The following is a 27,758-nucleotide window of genomic DNA, read 5'->3' on the forward strand; positions in this document are numbered from 1 at the left end:
CCATTTTGAAGCTTTAGGTGATCATTAAGATAATAATATTTTGCCACGTTCATCTTTTTAGCAATATTGGCTGTTTTGTATAACAATGGACAGAACTGTGCAAGCATTTGATAGAAAAGGACATAAGCCTCAGAGACAAACATTGGTCTGACAAATATTGTTTGTCAATCCCAGCTGTACCGTCACTAGCTGAGTGACTTTTGGCAGGTTCTTAACTTTTCCACAATTAAAAAGTGATAATATCTGTTACTGTTTTGTGATATAAAGCTTATATCTGAAGAGTGTTGAAGGCTGGCTTTACCTTGGCCCAATCACTGCAGCACAGATCCCATCACCTACTTGGTTGTTCATTATAGTGGTGCACATGACACTGGCTAGTTTTTCAGAGATAGGGAAACAGTTAAACCTAAAAGAGACTGGTGTACAAAACAGAGTAGTATGTGTTAATTTAGCATGAGATGTATTTCTTTCTACTTCCCAGAATAATCATGAACATTATCCAGGTTACCCCTACTACCACTACCACGAGTAAGGGAAAGGAAGCAAGTAAAAGAGAAAGAAACTGTTTACTGAGCACCATGTGCCAAGTGCTTTGCAAGTATCCTGTTATCTAATTTTTATGATAATCTTCAAATTTTTGTTATACAGCTGCAGGGATGGACATGTGGTGGGATTAAGTACTGGCCTTAGTTCACCAGTGGATTTGTTGACTATGGTTGGGTAGCTGAGATGGTTAAATTTGTGTCAACTTGGCTGGGCCACGGTGCTCAGATGTTTGGTCAAACATTGTTTTGGATGTTTCTGTGAAGGTATTTTTGAATGAGATTAACATTTAAATTGGTGGGCTCTGAGTAAAGCAGTTTAACCTTCATAGCCTGTGTGGGCTTCATCCAATCAGTTGTAGGTCTTAATAGAACAAAGACTGAGCTCTCTAAGAAGTCTGTCATTAGACTGTCTTTAGACTGGAGCTGCAACTCATCTTACCTCTCCAGCCTGTTGGCTTACCTGGCAGATTTCAGCCTTGTCAAGCCTCCATAAGCCCATGAGCCCCTTCCTTAGAATAAATCTCTTTCTCTCATTAGATAGACAGGTGGACAGATGGATGGACAGACAGAGAGATAGGCAGGCAGACAGACACATACATGTCCTGTTGGCTCTGATTCTCTGGAAAACTCTGTTAAATAGGTAGTAAATTGCCCCAAAACTCAGTGGATTAAAACAACACGTGTATTCTCTCACAGTATGTGTGAATCAGGAATCCAGGCATGACTTAATTGAATCTTTAGCTCAGGAACTCTCACAAGGATGTATCACAGAACTGGCTGTGGCTACAGCCTTATCTCAAGGTTTGACTGGGGAAGGAAGCACTTGTAAGCTCACTCAGTGGCTGTTGGCAGGAGTCAGCTCCTCGCAGGCTGTTGGATGAGGGCCTCGGTTCCTCTCTGGTTGTTGGCTGACGGTCACCCCGTTCCTTGCCATGTGGGGTTCTCCAGAGGACAGCTCACACCACAGCAGCTTGCTTCATCAGAGGAGGCCATTGAGAGGAGCCAGAGAGAATAAAACGAGGAGTCACAGTTTTTTTGTGTGCACTCCTCTCAGAAGTGACAGCCCATCACTTTTGACCGATTGTATTATTTAAAGCAAATCCCTACATCCAGACTATATTCAAAGGGAGGGGCTTGCATAAGGGCACGAATAGCAGGATGTGAGGGTCACTGGGAACCATCTGAGAAGACAGCCAATCACGCACAGCGAGTAAATACATGTCACTGACTGACGAGAAGCTCAGTCCAACTCCGGGGCCCACCTTCTCCACGATGCCAGCTGCAACCTCATAGAGCCGAGGGGATCCCTCCACAGAAATTGGTAATGAGAGGGTGGTCTGTGAGCATGGCACAAAGTGGGAGCATCGAATGGCCTAAAAGAATCATGCAGATGGTGCGGAGGCCCATTGCCCCTCAGCAAGGTCCCGGCACTCCTGCAGCCCTCAGAGTCAGCGCTTCTCTCCTCCACCTGCAGCAGGCTCTACCTGCCCCAGAGTAAAGCCACTCTGGTGGGCTTAGTCCTGGGGCCCTGTACTCACTTGACTCCTCCTGGCTCCTGTTTCCTGAAGCCTGTCAGCACTTCCCGCCTACAAGCCCAAGCCCCCAGTCTTCCCATCCAGGGTGTAGTGAAGCTGTGATGAGCAGCCCAGATCCTCAAGCAGGCCCGCAGCAGTCATTTGCTACCTCTGACATATGGGCAACTGAATGTTCTCAGCTGAGTCCCTCCATGAGAATAGTCCTCAGCCTTGGAGAGTGAGCATCACCTCCCAGGGCCACACTCCCTCCCCAGGGATAGCTCTTGCCCTGTGACTGCTCCATGAGAGAGGAGGAGAACGTAAAGTCCTGAACTGGATCTCCTTGCCACCTTGAATCTGCTGAGGCCTTTGTTGGCACTGCATTGAGTTCAACTCCTTCCTCTGCCCACTCCTGGGTCCCTCAGGTCTCCACAGGTGTTGATCCTGACAGCACTCCTAAATGAAGCTCCTGTACACAAAACCTCCACTCACAGGGCTCAGCCCACCGTCCAAGAAAGGCCTGTATCTGCACAACTGCAGCTGGCACCCCTCCAGCCATCTTTATTTACCAGCTTCATTGTAATGTTGTGAATGCACAACCAAGGATCTCCATGCACTTGAGAAGAACCAACAGCAAGATACATAACTAGTGAGATAAACCAAGAGCACAGGTGACCTAGAGTATTCAGAGCTAATGCAGAAAGTAGACGAGATCTTTCTTAAAAAGAGATCTATTTAATATTTGCAGAAATATTTAACAGGCTATGACAGCTGTAACACAAGAATACAGCTGCTGTGAAAAAAAGAGATTTTTAAAACACAATAAGCATTCCTTGCTGGCAAAATTTATTGGAAAATTTAGCAGAAGAGTTGAATTCCTAACTGAGGAATAGGTTAATGATCTGAAAAATAATGTGGGAGGAATTCTGAGAATACAGAGTCAAAAGACAAAGAGATGGAAAATATGGAAGAAAAGAAAAACAGATAATAGATGCAAGAAATCCCCTCTCCAACTAGGAATTCTGAAGGAAGGTAGTAGAAACAATGGAGAGGAAGAAATTATCTAAATATGAATATGAAGAAGCTATGAACAAAGACACAATAAAAGCCCACTGAATGTCTATAGGAACAGTTGGCAATTTTTTTCTGTGAAGAACCAGATAGTAAATAGTTTAGGTTTTGCAGGTCATACTTCTTGACTGTACTGCAGCACAAAAGCTTCAACATGTAACAAATGGAAGTGACTGCATTCCAACAAAACCTTATTAAACATAAATAGGCATCAGGCCAGATTTGACTTAGTTTGCTGACCCCTGCCTTCCAGAAATAATGGGGAAAAAATCACACATCTAGTCACATTTTACTAAAAGTTCTGAACTCCAAAATTAGAGAAATTCTGTAAAGCTTCCAAAGACAAAACAAGGCCAGGATCTCACTTGTCTTCTATAACACAGTTGGCTAGAAAACAGTGGAGTTGTATTCTGGGGGCAACTGAAGTGATTCCTAACCTGGATTACGTTCTAAGTCAAACCATCAGTCTAGTGTGATGGCAAAATACACACATATTTGGCCAGTCAACGACTCGGAATGTTTATCACTTGTCACTATCGTGGGAGGAGAGGGCCTACTCAAAAATGTTTTCTTATACAACATAAAATGTTACTCGAAGAAAGAGGAAGATATGAGATACATGAAACAGTCAAAATAACCCGAGATTTAGATGAAGAGAAATCCAGTTATGACCATTATATAGCAGGTCTAAAACCCGATCCATTGAACATGAGACACCAACTCAGAGGGTTTTATGATGAGTGACTTTATTAAAGAACACATTTGATATAATAACACAAATGATAGAATTAGGAACCTGGAAGTACAATTTTTTGTGGAATTACCAATGAGATAACGGCCTATGTCTTCTCTCTTCAACAACAGTAAAAACGCATTTAGGAATTTTAGGAGGAAAAAAATGAAACAGACATGATTGTTTAATGAAACAAGTAAAATTTATGCCATTAATGAAGTGAATAAAATGGTGTTTTCTGAAACAGCAAATCCAAACACCCACAGGTCAAGAAACTTAGAGTAAGAATTAAGAGAGTCACTAACTGTTCTTGTAAATTTATTTTTTGTTTATTTCATATATGACCATTACAGTTACTTCTGTATGTCTGTATGTGGCTATTTTTTTTTTCTACCACTGCTTTTGTTACTTTTATATAATATTTTATAAATCTGCCCTTTTCCATGATATTATTCTTAAGTAGGCTCAGGTTGTTTTTAAGTTAGAAAATAGAAGTCTTAAAATTGTATTTAGGTATCAGTATTATAATATCTTCTGATTTTCTTAAGACAGATGACAGATTTTACCCCTAGAAACATAAATTTATTTTTCTTGAGATTTGTATTTAAAACTATAGAAGGCTCCTTCAGGAAATGAATATTTCTTGTTTTAAAGAAATCTTTTTCTGAAAGTCAGCAATTTCTCATATTTCTTATTTTATTTTATTTTATTTTATTTTATTTTATTTTATTTTATTTTACACAGTGTCTCGCTCTGTTCCCCAGGCTGGGGCACAGTGGCATGATCATGGTTCACTGCCGCCTCAACTTCCCAGGCTCAAATGATCCTCCCACCTCAGGCTCCCAAGTAGCTGAGACCACCAGTGCATGCCACTATGCCCACCTTGTTTTCGTTTGTTTGTTTTGTAGAGATGGGGTCTCCTTATGTTGCTCAGGCTGGTCTCAAATTCCTGGGCTCAAGTGATCCTCTCACCTTGGCCTCCCAGAGTGCTGGGATTATAGGCGTGAGCCACCATACCCACCCTCTTTAATTCTTTTTTTCTGATAAACTTTGGTAAAGTTAAATGTAATGCTTTTCATTTAATAAAAATATTAACAGTGATTATCTTTAATGTATGGGTCACTTTGTCCTTATGTTTGTTTATATTTTTCCAAGTGGTCTACCATGACCATGTTATTTTCTAAAAAGAACAACATTATTCCTTTCAAGTTACAATATCATTCAAAGCTAGAGCTTGGCAAATGTATGAATTAGAAGCTTGACATTACCACCACTTGCCCATAACCTTTAACTAATCACTTAACCTCTTTTGGCCTTGGTTTTATGAAATTAAAAAATTGGGTTGAAATTTATATTTGATGATTTCGAAAAAACTTCTCCCAGACCTGTTGGTTTGTTTGTTTGTTTTGAGTTGTTCAAACCCTTTGCATCATTTACAAGGTCAGAATACATCAGAGAAAATTCTTGATTTTAAATGTTGGTGGAATGTCTTTGGGTTTTGTGTGTCCCTACATTCACATCCCAAGTTCTATGCAGGTCTGCCTCTGACTGGTGATGGGGCCTTAGGCATGTCATCTGCTGCTCTGTGCTTTGCCTCTTTCAACTTTCAAGTAGAGGGGTTACAATCAGTCACCTCCGGCATCCCTTCCAAGAATAGAGGTTAAAATGATGCTGGAGAGAAAGCTCGATCACTGAGACCCTGTGGGAAAAGCAGTTACAATTCAGTGAGATCAGGGAATCTGCTGCTTATATCATCCATGACGCACAGCCTGAGGATGGTCTCATTCTCATGGATGTACTGCTTCATCTTAAATGTACCAGGATTAGGCAACACAAAACAGCAGAAATAAATCCTTCCAGGGATACTCCTAGGCAGATTGGGGTTCACATTACCAATCAGCTCAGGTCAAAGCTCGTATCATTTGAATGTCTCTGCACATTCTCTTCTTCACTTGTTCATGGGGACTTACAACAGTGTCCCACCTACCCAATGTGTTCCCTCTTTGCAGTGGGGAGAAAACTCAGTCAAAACAAAGAACGTGCAGATAACATGATAATAATCAAAGGAAAAACAATGTCATGATTGTAAGAACAAACCAGTCAACAAGAGTTAATGCATTAATTAATGCAAAGAACTGAAAACTATTAACACCCAAGGACAGTAATGGTAATTCTCAGTAGCACAATTATATAAATCAATTTATTCAGAATCAGGAAGTGCTTAGGTCTTAAATGGTCCAACACATGTCTTCTAAACTGGTACCTCTTAAACTTCAATGGGATACTGATTATCTGGGGGGTCTTGTTGAGATAAAGATTCTAAATTAGTAGGTCTAGAGACTTGTGACCTGAGATAATGCTTATTTAGGAAGCTTCCAGGAGATGCTGCCACTGCTGATCTGTTGTCCATAAGTTGGACTATAAGGATGTAAAGCACTTAGAACAGTGTCTGCATTTAGGAAGAACTCGTGTTAGTGATGATTATTATTTCTACTAGATGCAAGAATTCCAACTCTCCATATGCTCGTGTGCTACAGGAGTACCGAGAGTTGTGCAGCAACAGCCATGTTTTTAAGCTGAATAACTAGAATCATTTTGTAAACTCATTTATGAACTGTTAAGGAATAAACATTTATTCTGTAACTTTTATTAGATCACAAATAAGTAGCCCTTGGTAGAAAGCACATTTATGGAATGAGCGTACTTTGCTGCTGAGAACTGCAGAGAAGGCCTGCACGTTTTGACAGGTTCCACTCATCAAGAGGACTGTCACGTCTCTCCAGTGAGCTGAGGACCACGGTATCAGAATTAGTAACTCAGAAGACCAACCAGTTGGTAACCACATATCCAAGACAGTCTTGAAGTCACAGCATAATTAATAGCACCCCCCTCCTAGCTTGGACGATGCATTGTGTAGTCTTCCTAATTTTAGTGGACACTATCTATAAATTACTGGCTTTACCCAGCTTCCCTAACTCTCCCTAAACTTTCATTCCTACCACATGGAGAAAAGGGAATTCTCAAATGTTCTTGCTTAGCTGACAATGGTTTTGGCACTGAGTGATGCCTACATTCAACAATCCTGAAGTTTTGTGTATAACACACACACATATACACACACCCATGCCCACACACATGGAGGAAACCAAGTTTCATCAATATGATCCAATTTTCAGGCACTTCTAATCTGAGCTGCTTATGTGAAGCTCTCATCCTTTTGACAGAACCAGCTTCTTTTTCATTTCCAGTCATTCTCTAGGATTGCAGAAGAATTCTTCATACTGCTGCTGGTCTATGAAATATGCATGAGAAAAACTGACTGAAGACAAAAGATGTGTCCATCCCACTGGGCGAGATGCACTGAAAGGGATGAAGCCATATTGACCCAGCTTCCCTCTGCCATAGATAGCCCTCTGGGATGAAATCTACATTCTGTCACTGACAAGCTGACCACCTTAGGCAGATCGTTTAATCTCTTTTAACTCGTTTCTTCATCTGCCTCATAAGTTTATTGTGAGAATGAAATAAATTAGCACATGTGAGGGGGCTAGTGTGGACTTGGCATATAGAAAGCATTTTAACCTAAGTCATATCTAATAAATTCCCACATGAAAATTTAACCACTGTGCAAAATTGCATTCCCAAATTTTGGGCAGTGTTAGCCATAGACGAAGAGTCAATTTTGTTTCTAGTAAATCCACTTCAGCCATGATAGATGTTGACTGTCATGTTTCAATTTGGAAAGACTTTCCTTCAGGTCTCTTGCGTCCTGAATCTGTGATTGGTTGAAACAATCATTTTTGTTTCAAATCTTAAGGAATTTGAACATGAGAGATTTAATTTTATGTAAGGTTTCATCATTAATATACATTCTTTTTTATGTCATTACATAAAGAACAGAGGAAAACAAATAAAATAGAAAGGGTGAGATAGAGAGGAGGAAAAGAGATTAGGAGTATAACAAGCTGCACACTTTCTAAATTTAATGATTGAATCATAAGAAGTTCCTTATATCTGCATCTTAAAAGAATGCAAATGCCATTTTGATTTCATGGGAAAAATAAGTTAAAGGATACGTTGCTGCCTTTGAAAAGCTTACTTTGATCATTTGCCAAATGGCAAAATGAATGGATTAAATTTTAAATTGCCTGTCTTCAGAAGGACGTGATATGGAACATATTTAGGATTTAGCCCTTTAATTTAACGTTAAACTTACTAAAAATGTCCTCATCAATTATTGATAGCCCAATTTTAAAACAGAGCCTTCACCTCAATGTTGAGAAGGTAGGAACACTGCTTGTTTTTAGAAGTACATTTTCTACTTCTTTCAGCTACAACACTGGGTAGCATTCTGGAAAGGGGTAATTTTTTAAAGAGGCTCCAAGCTGGTGAGCAGTTTGCCTATCTGCATCAGCAGGCTCATAACCCGTCATTTGGAATTCAAATGGAATGTATTCAGCGAAGCATCTTGCTATTAAATAAATGTTGTAAAAAATATGTGAGTGCTGACTGTTAAAATACCAAAATCTCAAATCTCATTTGGTTATGTTTCCTATAATTCTGTAGGTATTTAATAACAGATGTTATTGTGCAGCAAACAAGGCCATTCCTAGCAAAATATGGCTTAGGACCAAGTATTCTTTTTATCCTCTTCTTAATCCCTTAAAATACCTTTTTTTTTGAAACAACATCATATTAATGTAAATATTTAAGCCTTTGATAATGCTGCTCTCCTGCCTGGAGAATTCTGAAGTCTTCCACTGCCACTTATTTCCACACATACAAATTCTATCCACCTCTTACAGGCCATTTCTTCCTTGACCACCCCCCTATACACACACACACACACACACACACACACACACACAGAGGCATATACACACACACACACACACAGAGGCATACACACACACACACACAGAGGCATACACACACACACACACACACACAGAGGCATACACACACGCACACTCTCTGATGGCACATTATTCTGAAATATATTCATAATATTTTAAATAGTAAGAGGAATTGGAGATTAAAGCTCCATAGAGGAAGGATATTTGGTAGGTGAGTAGTCAAGAAAGACTTCCGGGAAGAAATTTGTATAATTTTATTTTGGCATCCCTGTTTTATTACATTACGGAGGATCTTAATACATATGTTCAGTGTGCATTTGTTGCTTTGGTTGAAGGATAACTTTGAAGAAAAGAACAAATTCACCAAAAGGTAGTGTGTGGGAGGGAGGACTGTTCTCTCAACGTAGTCTGGTTCATTTCATCACCAAGTTATCCCTTTCCAAAGTGTAGGCATCTGCATACACACAGTTGGCACTCAATAATGAATACATGAGCAAAACACAAAAATGACACCATTCCTGCCCTTGAAGTTCTTGTAATCCAGTTAATGATGGCACATTTGCCCTCATTAACAACACTGTTAAGGGAGCACAGCAGAAGGATGTCTAAATCTTAATGGGATTCAGGACAGATTTCTTGGATTTGAGATACGAGCTAGGACTTGACAGATAATTAGGAAGTTATCTGGAGGAAAAGGCTGTTACTGGCAGAAGAAAGGGCAAATGAGAAGGCTTGCAGACACAGCATAACCTGCCTTTGGGAACCTGTAAAGAGAAGTTTGGCTGAACAGGCAACAAAAGCAAAGGAGAGGTGTGAGATTAGTGGGGTGGGTGATGGCCATTTTATGAAGGGCCTTTAATGCCAAGCAGAGCCTTATTCTAAAAGCTATGGGGAGCCACTAAAGAATTTTATAGAGGAATGATATGATCAGAGTTTTCTGTTTTACTTTATTTATTTATTTAAGACAGAGCCTCACTGTGTTGTCAAGGCTGGTCTCAAACTCCTGAACTCAAGCAATCCTCCCACCTTGGCCTCCCAGACTGCTAAGATTACAACCATGAGCTACTGCATCCAGCCCAGAATTTTCTCTTTTAGAAAGACCTCTCTAGCAGCAGGCTTCCAAGGTTGATTCTTGGGTGACCAGACAGAGACCAGGGAGACCAAGTGCAGTCATGGCGTCAGCCACAAAATAGATGGCAGGATGAACAGGGGACTGATGGGAGATGTACTACTGAAAGGTCCAGAGAACACGGGGCTTGTTGAGTAGTGGGATGTGGAAGTGAGGGAGAAGGAAGAGATCAGGATAACATTTAGGTTGCCTGCTTGAGCAACTGGGTAGAGGGGGGCTATTTATTGTGATAGGCTGAGTGGCAGATTTAGAGGCCACAGCATTAAAAAAAAATGGCTTGAGGGCCATTACATGGAAGGCACCTATTGGAAATCTCAACAAAACAATTGAACATGGGATGTGGAGGTCTGGAGATGGCTTTGTCTAAAAGACAGTAGAGGCGTGTTGGGAGAAGAGGAGAAAGGAACCAGGTAGGAGGGGCTTACCTACTCTGTGTGTGAGCTTCTGATGTTTTCAGTAGTCACTGGCATCTTTATCCTTTGCTCGTGGTCTCTCTGAGCTCCAGCTAATGGTGCAGGATCCCCAAAGGGAAAGATTGAAGGCAATTACCCAGTTGATTTCCTCCTTAGAATGATTTAATTTACCATGTTGTTTTGTAAAGGACATGTTTAAACCTTTACAGACAAAAAAGAAATTTTGTGGTTAATTTGGGCTCTATATTTTAAGTAGATAATAACATCAATAAAATCAAGTTAGTTTAATTAGAGTTGATTTCATAGGAGACATTTTGCTGATATTCCTATAATTGCTCTTTACAATCTTTGAAGATTATATACCAGTACAAGTATGGATATAAATATATAGATAGATGTAGACATAGATATACTTGGTTCTGGATATAGGGTGATTTGGATATAGATCTAATAAGCCAAATACAGGCATATAAACAATCTGGGATTAATAACAGCTCACCTACATTTACTGTGCTCAGCACCTTTTAAAGTGATATAAATATACTAATTTACTTAACAGCCAGGATACCCCTATGAGGTAGATACTGTCATTATTTCTATTTGATAGATAAGGAAACTAAGGTATCAATGGGTAAGTACATTGTTCAAGGTTGCACAGCTGGCACCAGCATTTAAACTAGGTAGTGTAGCTCTAGAGTTTGCTAGTACCATAACTTTATACTGCCTCTTCTTACCTATATCTTATAGATAAATGACTACATGAATTTAAAGTAAAATTCCTGTCCCCTTGTGAGACTGGATAAGCTGTAAAAGAGGCTGTACATTTCATCAATTACACATGCACAATTAGAGCCTATATCTAATCAGGCCTGATGACAGCCACAGACGTTTGTACAGATTAATGATCAGAGAAGAGGAATTGATGGGCCAGGGAAGGTTGAAGCTGTCAGCTTTTAGGAAATGCCCTGAGCCAAAGCAGCCATTGATGTTGTAAACTGAAATGTGGCAGCTATAAAAGGACTGTCAGATCCTTCCTTTGCATAAAAAGTATTTATTACCATGCACAGAAGCCCAATTTTGTGGCATGTAACAGAGATCTGTATTCGTAACTACTCACTCAGAGGTCTTTAGTATGCCTCGTCCATCCTCCTCCCCATCCTGAGGACATGTGGAAGAGCTCCTTTCTGCTACTTCCTACATTTTCATAGACCCATTGGGAGACTTAGAAGTGTCCTGGTACGGGCAAGAGGCTTGCAGGCATCCACAAATGGTACCTTGCTTGGCATAGCCAGGCTCTATAACCTCTGGTGAGTGCCCCACCAGAACAAGCCCTGGGTTTGGGTGATGAGAAGGTCTCACCCAAAGGATGGGCAGTCACTGCCTGGAGTCAGAACAACAAGAGCCCTAGGCATGCAAACCATGCTGCCTTTTGATTCCTCTCTTGGTTCATTCACCTGCCCCTACTTATTGCACAGCTTCCAGGACGGGTTCCAAGCAATCCCCTCACTTGCTCCTCTTCCTCGGTCTCCACCTTGGGTACTTACAAAGTGGATTTAGGCAAGGAAAGGATGTACTCAGCCATCTATAATAGGGTGCATTGACTTAAACTTTGCAGATTCAAGTCTCTTGACTCTTATTCTGGTGATTAAACCTTTTAGGGAATTGACCCTCATCAGCTAAGAATATAATATTTTGAATATAGGCTGGGCACAGTGGCTCACGCCTGTAATCCTACCACTTTGGGAGGCCGAGGCTGGCAGATCACCTGAGGTCAGGAGTTCGAGACTAGCCTCAACATGGAGAAACCCTGTTTCTACTGAAAAAAAAAAAATACAAAATTAGCCGGGCATGCCTGTAATCCCAGCTACTCGGGAGGCTGAGGCAGGAGAATTGCTTGAACCTGGGAGGTGGAGGTTGCGGTGAGCCAAGATTGCGCCATTGCACTCCAGCCTGGGCAACAAGAGCGAAACTCAGTCTCTCAAAAATAAATAAATAAATAAATATTTTGAATATAATAAGAAATATATTTTTTGTCTTCCTCTCTGTTTCCTGACACACATTTCCAAGAACCCCTGGAATCTCCTCAGTGATAAGTGTCTTTTTGTATGCTAATGAGAACACTAGGGGCCCTGGGTGGCCTCAAGATGGGGTTAGAACTTTCAGCCTTTCAGCCTGCTGTCTGACCTCTGGGAAGGGGAGAGGTGCTGAAGTTAGAGTTGATCACCAATTGACAATGATGTGATCAATTCTGCCTGTGTAAGGACACCTTCATAAAAACCCAAAGGACAGCATGCAGGGAGTTTCCAGGTTGCTGAACACGTAGAGGTACTGAGAGCATGGTATAGTTCAGAGAGGAGCATGGAAGCCCCGTGTCCCTTCTCGTATACCTTGCTCTATACATCTCTTCTGTCTGACTGTTACTGAGTTGTATTCTTTATAATAAAAGGATGAGCATAAGTAAAGTGCTTCCCTCAGTTCTGTAAGCCATTATAGCAAATGATCGAACCTGAGGAGGGGGTTGTGGGAACTTCCAGTTTATATCTGGTGGGTCAGAAGCAAAACCTGGACGTGCAATTGGTGTCCAAAGTGGAGCAGTCTGGGAGTACTGAGCCCTTAACCTTTGGGATCTGGCACTGTCTTCAGGCAGATAGAGTCAGAATTGAGTTAAAGCGTAGGACATCCAGTGGGTGTCTACAGAGAAATGGAGAATTGCTTGCTGTGAGAAAAACTCCATGTGTTAATGACCAGAAATGAAATAATGTGAGAGTATAGAAAAAACAATGTTTTGGGGTTTTTTTCTGTACAGTACAGTGATAGAAACACTGTGCTTGTTTTAGCTGTTCTGAAAACCTGGACTCCAGATTATTTTGTGACTGCACAGTACATACTTCACACTCTCTCGAGCATATTTCCCGGGCTTAAATGAAGCTTCAGCTTTAGGGCCCTCATTTGCATTGGTCTTTACCAAGACTTGGTGGAGCCCTAGCATTGTGTTCATGTGGTTATATATTTTTGCGAAATTTGCAAAAGTTATTTCTTAATGATTTTTATTCTCATTCTTAAAAAACAAACCTCCAATGTTTGTGCTTAGTTGCTTAGTTGTTTTTTTGTGTGTTTTGGTTTTTTTGTTTTGTTTTTTTTTTTTTTGAGACAGGGTCTTACTCTGTCACCCAGCCTGGAGTGCAGTGGCATGATCTTGGCTCACTGTGACCTCTGCCTCCCAGGTTCAAGTGATCCTCCCAGCTCAGCCTCCAGAGTGGTGAGACCACAGGTACGCACCACTATGTCAGGCTAATTTTTTATATCTGTGCTTAGTTTTCTATTATTTTGCTTAAGGAAGTCTCCCCAAGGTATGAAATCTTCGGGTTCCATAATGCTTGGAGTCACCCCTGCTCTGCCTCCCTTGTTCAAAGGTTGTTCCAGTTAATAGTCCTCATACATGTTTTTGTTTGTTTTGAAGGCATTTGGGTTTTTTGTTTGTTTGTTTGTTTGTGGGCTTGGAGATTTTTCCAGTTCTAAATGTTTAGATGATGACTAAGTAGAATCAGATAAATGGAGATTTCTTTAACTAAAGAAAACTAAAACTATACTTTTGCATAGCAATGTTATTCAGCCACAGTGAACTTTAGGACCGCTACTGGGAAAGAAAGAATACAATGGGACATGGATCATGGAACTTGCTCCACTGAGAGAGATGTGTGATGAAACCATGAGTTTTTAGAACAAAATGGCTTCTTCTAGAGTTTGGGGCTGAGTATTAGAACTTTGTCTCTCACAAGAACTCAGCAAGAAAGGATAAAGGCTTCTGTACCTTTACCACCAAACTATCTTTTCTTGAAGCAGTTATATGACACAGCATCTGTCTGCTTCTCTTATTAGTGAAGAAGGATTGCAGGATTCCTCTTTTCACAATGATTTTTATTTAGGTAGTATCAGGACCACAAATGGAACAAAGCATAATTGCATACAATTTTGGCTGGCCTAAGAAATCCTGATACGTTAAAGTCCAGATGTGGGAACTCTCACACACAGGCCAGTTATGCCCATCACATAAGGAGTCTGCATCCTGAAAGGTTTACAATAGCAGTCCCTTGTTCAGAAGGTCCTCCTGAAATGCCCATCACATCCAGAGTGGTCCTTCAACATGGGATTTGCCCACGGCTTGTCAGTGGTATCCATTGAGAAGTGATAAACATTTGACACTATATAATCATTTTATTTCAAATATGGCCTGAGTTAGGCCTAGATCTGTTTGTTATTTGGTAAGCAGCACACTCACATCTTCAGACATTCTACCTGGAACATATTTTATTTTATTTATTATTATTATTATTTTTGAGACAGAGTCTTGCTCTGTCACCCAGGCTGGAGTGCAGTGGCGCAATCTCGGCTCACCGCAACCTCTGCCTCCTGAATTCAAGTGATTCTCCTCCCTCAGCCTCCTGAGTAGCAGAGATTACAGCCATGTGCCACCACGCACAGCTAATTTTTATAATTTTAGTAGAGACTGGGTTTTACCATGTCAGCTAGGCTGGTCTTGAACTCCTGACCTCAGGTGATCCTCCTGCCTCAGCCTCCCAAAGTGCTGGGATTACAGGCATGAGCTATCATGCCCAGCCTCCAACCCCTATTCTAACCTCTCCCACTTTCTTCTCTAGAGCCCATTATTGATTTTCTTAGAGTATCATTTGTGCTCTACAATAATCACTCCACATCCTCTCCTTACTAAATCCTTCATTGCTCTGGGCAATGCTTGTTCCCTAGCAATTACACATTGCTAGGCAGATTACTCTCTAGTTCCCCACCTCTCAAGCCCAGAATATGAGGCTTAGAATTCCCTGGCATCCCCCCATGCTTCTAGGTTGTTGTTCCATCCCTTTTTATAGATGATCTCTGTGAAGCCCCTGCCCTCCAGTTGAACTCTTTTCTTTCAACCTATACTGCCATACCCTATAGCTCTCCAGGTCACTCCTCCTGTTTCTCATGTAGCTCATCTGGCTCATGGTTGTCCCATAACTCTTTTTCCTGTTGTCCTCCTGAGTCGGTGGTCACCATGCAACCCTCTCACCTCGCTATTCTTTATCCTCTATTCCCATCATCCTCACCCCGTCATCCCTCACAATTCCATTCACGTGCCTCATGTTGACCCTTAGGGCATCTAACACTGAAAACCTTCTGAAACCTTAAACTTACAAAATTATCTTCTGGGCTTACGATTTTTTTGTCTACTGTTTTTCCCACTGTGTCATTCCTATGAAACTCATTTATCTAACTCATCCAGAACCTTGAAGTCTCACCTCTTCCCATTCTTTCAGTCAAATGTGATACTCCTGGCTTCTCTTTTCTCCTCACAACCTCTCGTAGTCAGGCATCTCATTGCCTACTTGCCAACCCTTTCAAGTTATTCCTTCATCTTTCTTCTCCTATGCCTCAATACACACACACACACACACACACACACACACACACACACGTGTCTCATACTCATCACCTTGGAATGACCCAAATATCCACTTCCTCCTCTCCTGGGGGGGACATGGCATGATATATTAGGTGCTCTGTATTCTTCCCAGAGTCATCTGGTTCTGTAGGTCTATGAGACTGCCTATATTTGTTTCCTGGGGCTGTCATAACCAAGTGCCACAAACTGAGTAGCTTAAAACAATACAAATTTATTATCACACAATTCTGAAGGCTAAAGTCCAAAGCCAAGGTGTCAGCAGTGCTACCATCCCTCTGGATCCCATAGGAGAATTCTTTTTTGCCTCTTCCTAGCTTCTGGTGGTTTGCTAGCAATACTTAGCATTCCTTGGCTTGCAGAGGTGCCACTCCACTCCACTGTCTTCACAGGACACTTTCCCTATGTTTCTTTGTCCTCACATGGCTATTTTCTTATAAGGACACTAGTCAACTTAGATTAGGGTCCCACACCACTTCAGTACAACATCTTTTTAACTAATTACATCTTTGATGACCCTATTTCCAAACAAGGTCATGTTCTGAGTTCCTGGGGTTTGGACTTCAACATACCCTTACTATCTCTTCTCTCTCCCTCTTCATTAGTTTCATTTCTTCAGCCCATCAGTGTTTCCCCACACTACCAAAAATCTGCTTGTGACCACGACTTCCCATGTAGTTATCCCAGCTCCCTGGTTTTCATTGCCAAACTCTATTTCCAGCTTTTTCTCTGCCCTTCACTTCTCCATCTGTAATTAAACTATTACACATCTGTTCAAATAGCTCTCTCAGTAAGGTCATCAGCATCAGTCCATTTGTCAAATCCAATGGTGTCATCTCCACCTTCACCCTATTTGACTTCCGTACAGTATTCGATACCAGCATTATCACACTTCTTTGAAGGGCAGCTCTTTTCTGAATATTATGTTGTACAATTAAGGGTCTCTCTAGACCTCCTGTCTTTCCCCAAGCCAACTGGATCCTTACTTCTGAGACCCTATTGTACAACAGTTTTCAGTGTGTGGTTTACAGACTCATGAGGGATCCCAATACCAGTTCCTATGTTATCAAAACTATTTTCATAATACTACAAGGTATCATTTACCTTTTCAACTGTGTTGACATTTATACCCACGGTACAAAAGCAATGGTGGTTAAAACTGCTGGTACTTTAGCATGAATCAGTGCGGTGCCACCAACTTGTGCTAGTAATACAGTCATGTGTCGCTTAACCTCGGGAATACCTTCCGAGAAATGTGTCCTTGGATGATTTTGTTGTGTGAACATGATAGAGTGTACTTACACAAATCTAGATGGTATAGCCTACTGCATATCCAAGCTCTGTGGTATAGCCTATTGTTCCTGGGCTACAAACCTGTACAGCATATTATTATACTAAATTCTGTAGGCAATTGTTACACTTAAGTATTTGTGTATCTCAATATACCTAATCATAGAAAACGTACGGTAAAAATATGGCACTATAATCTTGTGGGACCACAGTCAGATATGCAGTCCATTGTTGACCAAAACTTCATTATGCAGTGCATGACTGTATTTCTATTCTTCACAGCCACACACTCACAGTTTAAAAAAAAAGAAAAGAAGAAAGCAGGAAAAGAAAGAAAATGCCAATTTTACTTAGAAATGTCCTTGATAAGGCAGTAAGTTTTATTCATTTGATTAACCCTTTACCCTTAAGCGCACACCTTTGCAATTTTCTGAATAACAAAATGGGAAGTACACATGAGAAGTACTTATGTGGCATCTGGAAATAAAATGTCTGACTGGAGGAAACATTCTAAGTTGTCCTAAACTGCCCTTGGTACTTTTCTCATGGAACACCATTTTTACTTGAAGAAACAACTGACAGGAAAAGTATAGTTATGGACACTTCGGTATTTGGCAGACAGTTTCTCAAAAATGAATGAAGTGAATCTGCTGCTATAAGAAAAATAACTGACAGAGTGTGTTGCCAAGAATAAAGAATGAGCTTTCAAGCAAAAATAACACTTTGGAAAACTTGTATCCACCAATGTGAATTCCACAGCTTTTGAATTTCTAAAGACTTTTTGATAAGATAGATGGTAGATTAAAAGTAATGGCAAAAACCACAATTACTTTTGCACCAAACTATAGTTTTAATGAATGTGATTTTTAATATTGTATTGAAATCGGTCAGTTTGGAAAAGTTACATATTTCAGGGAACCAATATTTTCTAAATGATTAATGTACGCTTATGAAATCATTGGGTTAAAATTTATTCAAAGTGCAAAATAGATAAATGGATCTTAATAAAATCAGGTAAAAATGTTATGTGATTATGAAGTACACTTTAAGAAACTACTACTTTTTGAGTTTTGATGAGATATCAAGGAAGAATACTCCCAATTATTTGAAGGGCTGTTAAAATACTCCACCCTTTCCCGACCACATATTTGGATGAGGCCAGCTTTTCTTCATACCCTTCAGTCAAAACAACTTGGTGCAATAGATTGAATGCAGAAGCAGACATGAGTTTCCAGGTGTCTTCTAGTAATTTGGAAATTAAATAGATGTGCAAAAATGTAAAACAATGTCAATCTTCTCATTAAATGTTTTCTTCTTTTGGAAAACAGTTATTTTTCATTAAAAAGTTTATGTTAACAAATAAAGGGTTTATTATTATTACTTTTAAATGGATTTATATATAAATATTTTCAAGTTTCTCAGTTTTAATTTCTGGTACCATAAACATTGTTTTATTTAAAACCCACATTACAAAAATTCTTTAGGATCCTCAATAATTGTTAAGAGTGTAAAGAGGTTCTGAAACCAAAGAGTAGAACTGTATTCAAATAGGATGCTACAAAGAGAACTGACGTTCAAGGAGAAATTAATAATTTATTGGGTTTGTTGGGTAACAGAACTGGAGAAAAATGGTAGCCGGAGGGCAACAAAATATTATTGTGTCCCTGGTGAGAACCTGTGCATGCATCAAGACTGTAGAAGATTTTCTGTAATGGCAGGTGGAGAATTCCTACAGCTAGTGCTTTTGGTAACACTGTTTTGCCTCAAGGTACATCTAGTGGCTTCATTGTGTTGGATCTGCCTCTAATTTGGTCTGGTATCCTGTTGCCTCAGCAAATTATATGTTTGTAATGTCACTAATGGAAACAAAAATAGAGAAGGCTAGCGAGTTCCTATTCTTGGACAACTGTCACCCCTACAAATAAAGTTCCCAAAAGGCCTGAAAAGAGAGGACATGCTGAGTAAATGTCAGCTGTTTATTATTATCATCATTGTGGACTTTAAGCCCCATATGATCCCATGAAAACCCTGGCCCCTGAGCTCTGGGCTACACCCCAGGTTTGGTGCAAGAGCTCCTTTTGTTTTTCAGCTTAAGCCCAAAACAAGGAATATCAAAGAGTTTCATGTCAATGGCCAACTCTAACTTGGTGGGAGTTGGTGCCTGGAGCCCTCTTTTGAGGATCAGTGGGAACAAGATGTTCTTGATGTCTGCCAATGCCTTACAAAAGAGGTAGCACATTGTCAGCACCCCCTAAGCCTAAAAGCTGGACTCCTTGATTCTTTGCTCTTAATGCAGTCTCTTGAGGCCAAACCGCTCTGATAAACTGAGATGTGAAGCACAAAAATGAAATACGAAATGAAAAGGAAGGAATTAGACTCAAAGGAGAAAAGCACCTCGCTTTCACAGGCTAGCCTTAACTGCCCATGCTTAGGCATTGGATAGGTGATGAGAAAGTGAAATTCCCACCCTGGAAATGGAAAAACATACCAGCCACAAAGAAGACCCAAGTATTCTGTCCTTAAAAATAATATTGTACTCTATATAGAAACAGGAGTTTTTAATCTCTTAATTCCTCCTATTCCTGAAAACTTCCCAAACTCATCAAACTACCAGCTGTGATTTGATCAGTTCAGAGTACTCTCATTGTGAGGAAACAGAATTCATTTTAACCATCAGGATTCGTGCTCAGGAAAACACAGTATTGGTGGGACAGAATTCCATAATGAGACTCCTTGGAGTGGTAGCTGAAGCCCCGAGTCTGGGACTTGGCTAATCCCAAGGCTTGAGAGATGAGGGGAGACAAAAAACCTGCTCTGCATAAGACAAGGAAAAAGTCTTGTTTTGTTCATGATGGGAAAAGGAGTATAAGAAAAAAACAGAATGAGAGAAAGAACCCCTCAAATCTCCACAAATGTCATTAAAAAAGCAAAAGCTTTTATTGTATTCTTTGGGGTCCTTGGACTGGTATAAAAGAGAAGAGTGTGGGCAGACAAAGGAGTCAAAGATAGGAGGGGCGATGGGGGAGCTGCAGCCTGAGGATTCTCAGAAATCGGCAGCAGGATGTGGTGTGGCATCACCAATATGGGCTTGAAGGTCTGATACAAGTTCATTTGGATCCCCAAGAGGCAGGAAGACCTTCCCTGAAGTTTAAGTTACTCTTCCTGTGGAGCCTCAGAAGTCAGTGTTTTTACAACCCCACCTCACTATATTGATTCTCTTAGATGTGGTCACCCTTTAGACTTGGGTCAGTGTATTGCTATACATCTCTTGCTCTTATTAAAATAAGCATCTCTTCCTATCAACCTGACAGTATAATTCTTTATAGAGTTGACAGTATCTCTCTAGTTAGGGTCACAAGGACTTTGGCCTGGTCCTGGATCTGCCACTGACTCTCCCTGTGCCCATGGGTAGGTCCTTATCTTTTCTGATCTCAGGGTTCTGATTTGTAAAATGATGGAGGTGAGGAGGAAAAGGTTGAGTTCATCATCTCTTAAATCCATTCCTAGTTAAAATTCTATGAATCTTGCAGTATTAATATTTCATGCATCTCCATTCTTCCTTGTACTCACTGTTATGAGAAATTACCTTTTACTGTTGAAATAAAAGAATCAGGTTGGTTATATATATAATTTCCTTAGTGGCAGTTTCTCTATTAAGAACACACTAGCTTATAACATATACTAATTTTCTTATAATAAGGATACTTTTATGGCTAAGAGGAACCATATAGATCAGACAGATGTTATTAACATATGTACCTATATATTTTTTCTTTTTTAATTCTCTAGTTTTCTGTTATGCCTTTCCCCAGTGTTCTGGGTGTCCTCTTACTTGTGTGTATCTGCTTCACCTGTTAGATTGTTAGATGGTTGAGGGTCAGAACAATGTGATACTCATCTCTGTATCCTCTTAAAGTCTAGAGAGAGACCTTTCCTCATAGAAAGTGAGCATTTAATAGATACTTATTCAGTCGAATTGAAACTGTGTATTGAGTCTAAATTTTTTAATTATTGCTTTATATTGTGATAGCTTAGTTATGCTGTAGGAATAAAATAATTCTCAAATCTCAGTGATTTAATGCAACGGAGATTTTTTTTCCTTGCTAAGGCAAAGTTGGCTATAGAATGGAGTTGGAGTAGGGAGAAAACTATTTCTGCTTCATACAGCCACTTGGGGACTCAGAGTGAAGAGAATCCTGTTTCTGACAGCTGTACCTTTTGAAACACATGGCCTCTTCGGAGAAATGAACTGAAAAATTACTCAAGGGCTTTCTTCTGCCCTCTACACGTATTTCGTTGACCAGGACTAATCAAATGGTACTGCCTGACTAGGAAACTGGGTGATGTGGATCCCATATTTTTAGGCAAGAAAAGTGCCCACCCCTCCCTAGGCCCAGCATGGTGGCTCATGCCTGTAATCTCAGCATTTTGGGAGGCCGAGACAGGTGGATCACTTGAGGTCCGGAGTTTGAGACCAGCCTGGCCAACATGGTGAAACCCCATGTCTACTAAAAAATACAAAAATTAGCTGGGTGTGGTGGCACATGCCTGTAATCCCAGCTACTCAGGAGGCTGAGGAAGGAGAATCACTTGAATCCAGGAGGCGGAGGTTGCAGTGACCCCAGATCATGCCAGTGCACTCCAGCATGTGCAACAGAGCAAGAGAAAGAAAGAAAGGGGCGGGGGAGGGAGGGAAGGAAGGAAGGAAGGGGAAAAGAAAAGAAAAGAAAAAAAGAAAGAAAGAAAGAAAACGAAAAGTGCCCCCAAGATTGGTAATCACTAATGTTTACCCTGTGCTTTACTCAGTAGCTCCAGTATTTTGGAGATAATGAACTTCTTTGAGAATCTGATGGTCATTACAATCCCTCTCCTCTAGAAACACTCAACATTTTGCATAATTTCCGATGTGTTTCATGTACTTTGAACCCTATTCACTGGTTCTCTAGAGAACCTTAGACCAAGATTATAAATCCTTCAGGCATGTTTTGCACCTGGCAACAGACCTACAGATGAAAAAAAGAAAAAATACATTACTGCTGTTCTATTTAAACTGTATGTTATTAACAGTCTATTTATTTAGTTGTTTGTTTTTATCAGATATGGCATCATACAAGACCCATGGCCAACGGATTTCCCTCTGTGTTTGTTTTTATCAGGAAAAATTTGAGGGACTGTTCCGGACTTATGACGACTGTGTGACGTTCCAGCTATTTAAGAGTTTCAGACGTGTCCGTATAAACTTCAGCAATCCTAAATCTGCAGCCCGAGCTAGGATAGAGCTTCATGAAACCCAATTCAGAGGGAAAAAATTAAAGCTCTACTTTGCACAGGTAAGGTGATTGTTTACCAAAGTTATTCTTTTTGCCCTACATTATTTTTTACTGTTTTAAAATGTAAATGAAGCCTTTTCCATTTTCAGATTGGTTGATAGTCTATAAATTAATTCACTGAGAAATAGACCCACATCATGATTCCCAGACAGGAACAGCTTAGTGGCTTAGAAAACAGGCTCTGAGAGTTGCCAACCAGAGCAAGTTGCATAACCTCACTGGGGCTCCATATTCTCATCTGTAAATTGGGGATGATCAGGATCTATACCCCATACTGTTGTTATGAGGATTGCATGAATTATTGTGTGTTTAAGTGCCTAATATTTGGCAAATACACAATAAATGCCAGGTAGTAGTTATAATAAGAATGATGTAATCACAGCTACTCCTAACCTTCCTATCAGGGTTATAATTAAAACTTAAATTATATGACTGCTTTAGTGGAATGTATAACTTTTCAGTGATTCATATTTATGAGAAAAGGTTACAAATATATGGAAATTAATTTGTTTCATCCAAAAATCAATTCTAGCTGTTCCAAAACGAAATGGGTAATTCTTGGCAATGCTTATAAAGTTCACAGCAATAGAAATCAATATCCATCATGTTCCATTAGTGCCCTCACCTCATCACTAGATACCTTGATCCATCTCTTAAGTGATCTGTTAGTATGGTTTCCACCTTTAGACTCTACAGAGATGGCACAGTGAAAAGAACACAGACGTTGGCCCTGCCTCCATGTTCAAATTCCATCATTGCTATTCTCATGTGTGTGATGTGGACCAACCTCAGTTTCCTTGTCTTTAAAATCTCACCCCATTCCTTAAAAAGTTAAGCATTGAGTTACCATTTGACCCAGCAATTCCACTCCTAGGTATTTAAAACAGGTACTCAAACAAATATATGTACACACACGTTCACAATAGCACTATTCACAATAGACAAAAGGTAGAAACCACCTAAATGTCCATCAATGGATGAATGGATTAGCAAATTATAGTATGCCCATATGATGGAATATTACTCATCCATAAAAAGGACTAAAATACTGATAAATGCTACAATGTGGATAAACCTTGAAAACATTATACTAAGGGAAAGGAGCCAGACACAAAAAGTCACATATTCTGTGATTCTACTTATAGGACATATCAAGAACAGGTAAATCTGTAGAGACAGAAAACAGCATGGTGATTGCCAGTGACCAGTGGGAGACAGGAATGGTAGTAACTGGTAATGGTAGTACTGGTAGCAGTAGGCAGAGGAGTTCCTACTCCTCTGGATAGAGGTGGTTGTTGCAGATTGGAAATGTACTAAATGCCACTGAACTGTTCACTTTCAAGTGGTTAATTTTACGTTATGTGAATTTCACCAAGGAAGGAAGGAGGAAAAGAGAGAAGGAGACAAGGAAACATTTGGCAGGTGCATGGTGGGACAGTGGACTGGCAGCATCAGCATCACCTGGGAACCTATTAGAAATGCAAACCCTCAGGCCCCATCCCAGGCCTCCTGAATTAGAAATGTGGGGGCTGGGGCTTAGCAATCTGTGTTTTAGTAAGGACTACAGGTGATTCTGACATACAGTAAAGGTTGAGATCCACTGTTTTCAGGATTAAATAAGGCAATTAAGCACATGGTATGTGGTAAGTGGTAATTATTATTACAGTCAGGTTCATCGGTTCATTTGTCACAGGCTGAAACTAAACCCACATTTTAATGTGCCAACATGACACATCTGAAGCCATGATGAATAAGTGTCTTCATCTCTACTCTATTTGAAAGGTTCAGACTCCAGAGACAGATGGAGACAAACTGCATTTGGCTCCACCCCAGCCTGCCAAACAGTTTCTCATCTCGCCCCCTTCCTCCCCACCTGTTGGCTGGCAGCCCATCAACGATGCCACACCAGTCCTCAACTACGACCTCCTCTATGCTGTGGCCAAACTAGGACCAGGTAAGCTTTGCGGTCCATTTTAAAAAATAAACATTTGTCAGCAACCTAGAAAAGCCAAATTAGATTAACAACCTTGAAATCCTGGGTTTACAGTAACATTGCATTTCTAATGGGTTTATTCTTCTGTGTGGACAATGAGAGGGAATGATGGATGAGAATGCAGCATCAGACTTTGCACCTGTTCAAAAAGCAACTCGGGAACCTGTACTAAAATGGTGTCAAGTCCATGCAGCTTCCGGATTGCAATGCAGATATTTTAAGATCCAACAGCATTACCTAATTCTTGTGGGATTTATCTCGATACCAGGAGGAAATTATTTCCTCAGAACAGACAAAATGAACCCTACCAGCTGGAAGGAAGCATCTATGCTGTGCAACCCAGTTTTATTGCTGTCACAGTGCTAGTACACACTCAGGAACCCCCTGTTACAAGAAAACCTGCCACCAAAGTGAAACCTCCAAGTTCCTAAGAAGTCAGTTACAGCAGCCTCTAACTTTAAAAAAATCTTACGGTCACTTTGTTATCATGTTGGCTTATGTAGCTCTGATTCACTCATTCTCACTGCAGTATAGTATTCTAAAATATGAATCCACCACCACACTTTCTTTAGCCACTCTCCTGTTGATGGATATTTAGATTATTTCCAGGTGTTTTGCTATTACAATCAAAGTAACAGTTAACATTCTTGTACATCTCTATGCACTTGTCCAAAAGTTTCTTTAGGCTTTGTACCTAGAAGTGATACTGCCCTCAATTTCAGCAGATGATGACATCTTGCACCCCAAAGTATTTTTTCCTATATTATATTAGGAGAGGAAATAATAGAAATTGAAGGTGCCGAAACCAGGTGGGAGCTGAGATTTTTAGCACTGTGAATTGAGTGGTAACTAATGGCCATTATGTCTGCTGTATCTACTGCTGGTTATCTTGGGATAGGAAGGAGCTTTAAAAATAGAATCTGAATGCCTGACCCCACCCCAACAGATTCTAATTTGATGTGGGTAAAGTCCAGGTATCAGTACGTTTTAAAAGCTCCCACGTTGATTCTAATATGCAGATGAGTTCAAGAACCACTGGTAGCTAAATGCCAAGTACCAAGAATAATAAACTTATAAGTTCTTACCAGCATTTCTTAATGTGGCAGGAAAACATTTGGCCCAGAGTCACCCACCTCAGAAATCTGCTGTTTTAATAATCGTGTGTTGATTCTTGTGTATGCCAAAACCTGAGATCCCTAGGAATTATGGTGACCAACTGTCCTGGTTTCTCCAGGACTAAGGAGTCCCTTGGCCCCAGGACCTTCACTGCTAAAGTCAGAAAATTCCCAGGAAAACCAAGAAAAGCTGGTCATCTTACCAGGTACCCAGATTAAGATGATGCTGATCTGATTAATAAGCACTTCTTGCAAGAAGATTGCCAGATGTTACATGTGTGGCCTGAAAGTTAAATTATAGAACTTTCAAGAGCAAGCTCATTGGAGGTTTCTTTGTAATCAGCATCACATCTGTCAGCTTCTCAGGCCCTTTAAAATGGCCGTAAGTTTTACCTTCAAGAAGCAGGAGGTACGTCTAACTAACATGTGCTGATGAAAGAAGCAATATAATAACAAGGGAGATGTTAGTGAAATATGATTTCATTGAACATCTAGTTCACATCCAGGATCCTGATCTTAGACACTCCCCCTTCAGAGAGCCACATGTGTGATATGCGTAAACACTGCACAGTGTGTAAAGTAAATTGAGTCTACTCACGTGAAGCCTTTTGAAGCCCTTCCCCACAGTCATTCAGGACATTGCAGAAACAAACAAGCACACATATCAAAATGGACCAATTTCAGCCAAGGTCCTTGGAGCTGCCAGTTTGACTCCTATGCACTGATATTGACAAGAACACCCTTGAACACTTTGTAGAGGGGTTTTGAATGTCAGCCAACAGAGCTCTTTATAGAATCACTAAGGTCTTGGCTAGAGGACCTAGGAGTCTGACCTGCATTTTACAGAAAAGGAAACTGAGGCCCAGAGCGAAGCGGGGAGCTGATTTGACAATGAAAGTGCCAGAGCTTCCAATGCTGTGCTCTTCCCACTTCACTATTTAGAAAGGAGGCTCAGGCTATGTCAAACTTTCTGACCATCACACCCCAGCTGGACTCCAGTTCACTCATGTGGAGCTGGTTGTCCAGTAAAATTCAAATCATTTTTTATCAAGAACGTGAAAGAACATTAGTTGTTGTTTGTCAGCATTCACAAAGATTGATGCAGAGAAAGCTAGGGGCAAGTTCCAGACACCCTTACTGGCTGACCGAGCTGAGCCCAGACTCTGGAAGGCATAGACAGGGACAAATGTGACCTGGGACTGATGGAGGCAGAAGGCACAGATGGGATGGGAATTAGGCCCTGGAAGGGATGCTCACAGAGCCTGACACAGAAGAGGAAGGAAGAAAGAGGGAGGAAGGAAATGGTCTTAAAGAGGCAGAGGAAAAAAAAAAAAAAAAAAAGCAGTTGGCAGTAGGGGGTGGGGGGCTCGGAGTTGTAAATAACTTATCAACAATGTTAAAAATGCAGACCTTTTACCTTAATTGTACAGCTAATCTATAGCACCCACCTTCTTTTATCACAATAAATGTACCATCTACCATTTTTGAAGGGCCCTGCTTTGTGAAAAGCACAGAGATAGGACCTATTATTATCCCCATTTTATGGATTAGGAAACTAGGCTGTAGAAAGAAGCATGAACTTTCCCAAGGTGACACAGCTGGTTGGTGACATCGTCGAATTTCAAACCCTGGCACTTCTGACTCCAGAGAGTAAACCACCGCTCTGCCAGCTGGCCTTCTATTAAGGATACTGGTTGGCTTGGCTGACTTCAGGCCTGCTCTGTTCCAACTCTGGCAAACATTTATTCTAACCCTGAATAAATAATTATAATTATTATTATTATATGAGACAGACTCTCACTCTGTCACCCAGGCTGGAGTGCAGTGGCACGATATCCGCTCACTGCAACCTCCACCTCCCAGGTTCAAGTGATTCTCCCGCATCAGCCTCCTGAGTAGCTGGGACTACAGGCGTGTGCCACCATGCCCAACTAATTTTTGTATTTTTTAGTAGAGACGAGGTTTCACCCTGTTGACCAGGCTGGTCTCGAACTTCTGACCTCGTGATCTACCCACCTCAGCCTCCCAAAGTGCTGGGATTTCAGGCGTGAGCCACCACACCAGGCCTCAAGAATTATTTCTAACAAACACCAATCTAAACTTCTAGAAAGCCTAACCTAATGTCTGGTAAATGTGCAAATGGAGACTTGTGCATTTGGTACAAGAGCAAATATTGAGAGTTTCCTGATTTTTAAGGATGACTGATACTGTGTCCATGGAACAGCTGCAGTCTGGATGTATTTTCTAGGATATGTTTTTCTCTATTCCCTGCCAGCAATTTGGGACTGTTTGTCTTTATTTGGTTATCCAT

At 40.6% G+C, this 27,758-nt stretch overlaps 1 protein-coding gene across 4 annotated transcripts in view; it reads left to right on the forward strand.

Moving 5' to 3' along the window:
- LOC105490925 (regulator of calcineurin 2) overlaps nt 1-27,758 on the forward strand; it is a 258,064-nt gene that overhangs the window by 214,158 nt on the left and 16,148 nt on the right. For all 4 annotated transcript variants that reach the window (XM_011756926.3, XM_024795773.2, XM_071096960.1 and 1 more), the window contains 2 exons: nt 22,166-22,339; nt 24,122-24,293. In XM_011756926.3, coding sequence (XP_011755228.1) covers nt 22,166-22,339; nt 24,122-24,293 — 346 coding nt within the window. The remainder of the gene's footprint in view (nt 1-22,165; nt 22,340-24,121; nt 24,294-27,758) is intronic.

This window comes from Macaca nemestrina, chromosome 5 (assembly GCF_043159975.1).
Source record: "Macaca nemestrina isolate mMacNem1 chromosome 5, mMacNem.hap1, whole genome shotgun sequence".
In the NCBI taxonomy this organism is placed as follows: Eukaryota; Metazoa; Chordata; class Mammalia; order Primates; family Cercopithecidae; genus Macaca; species Macaca nemestrina.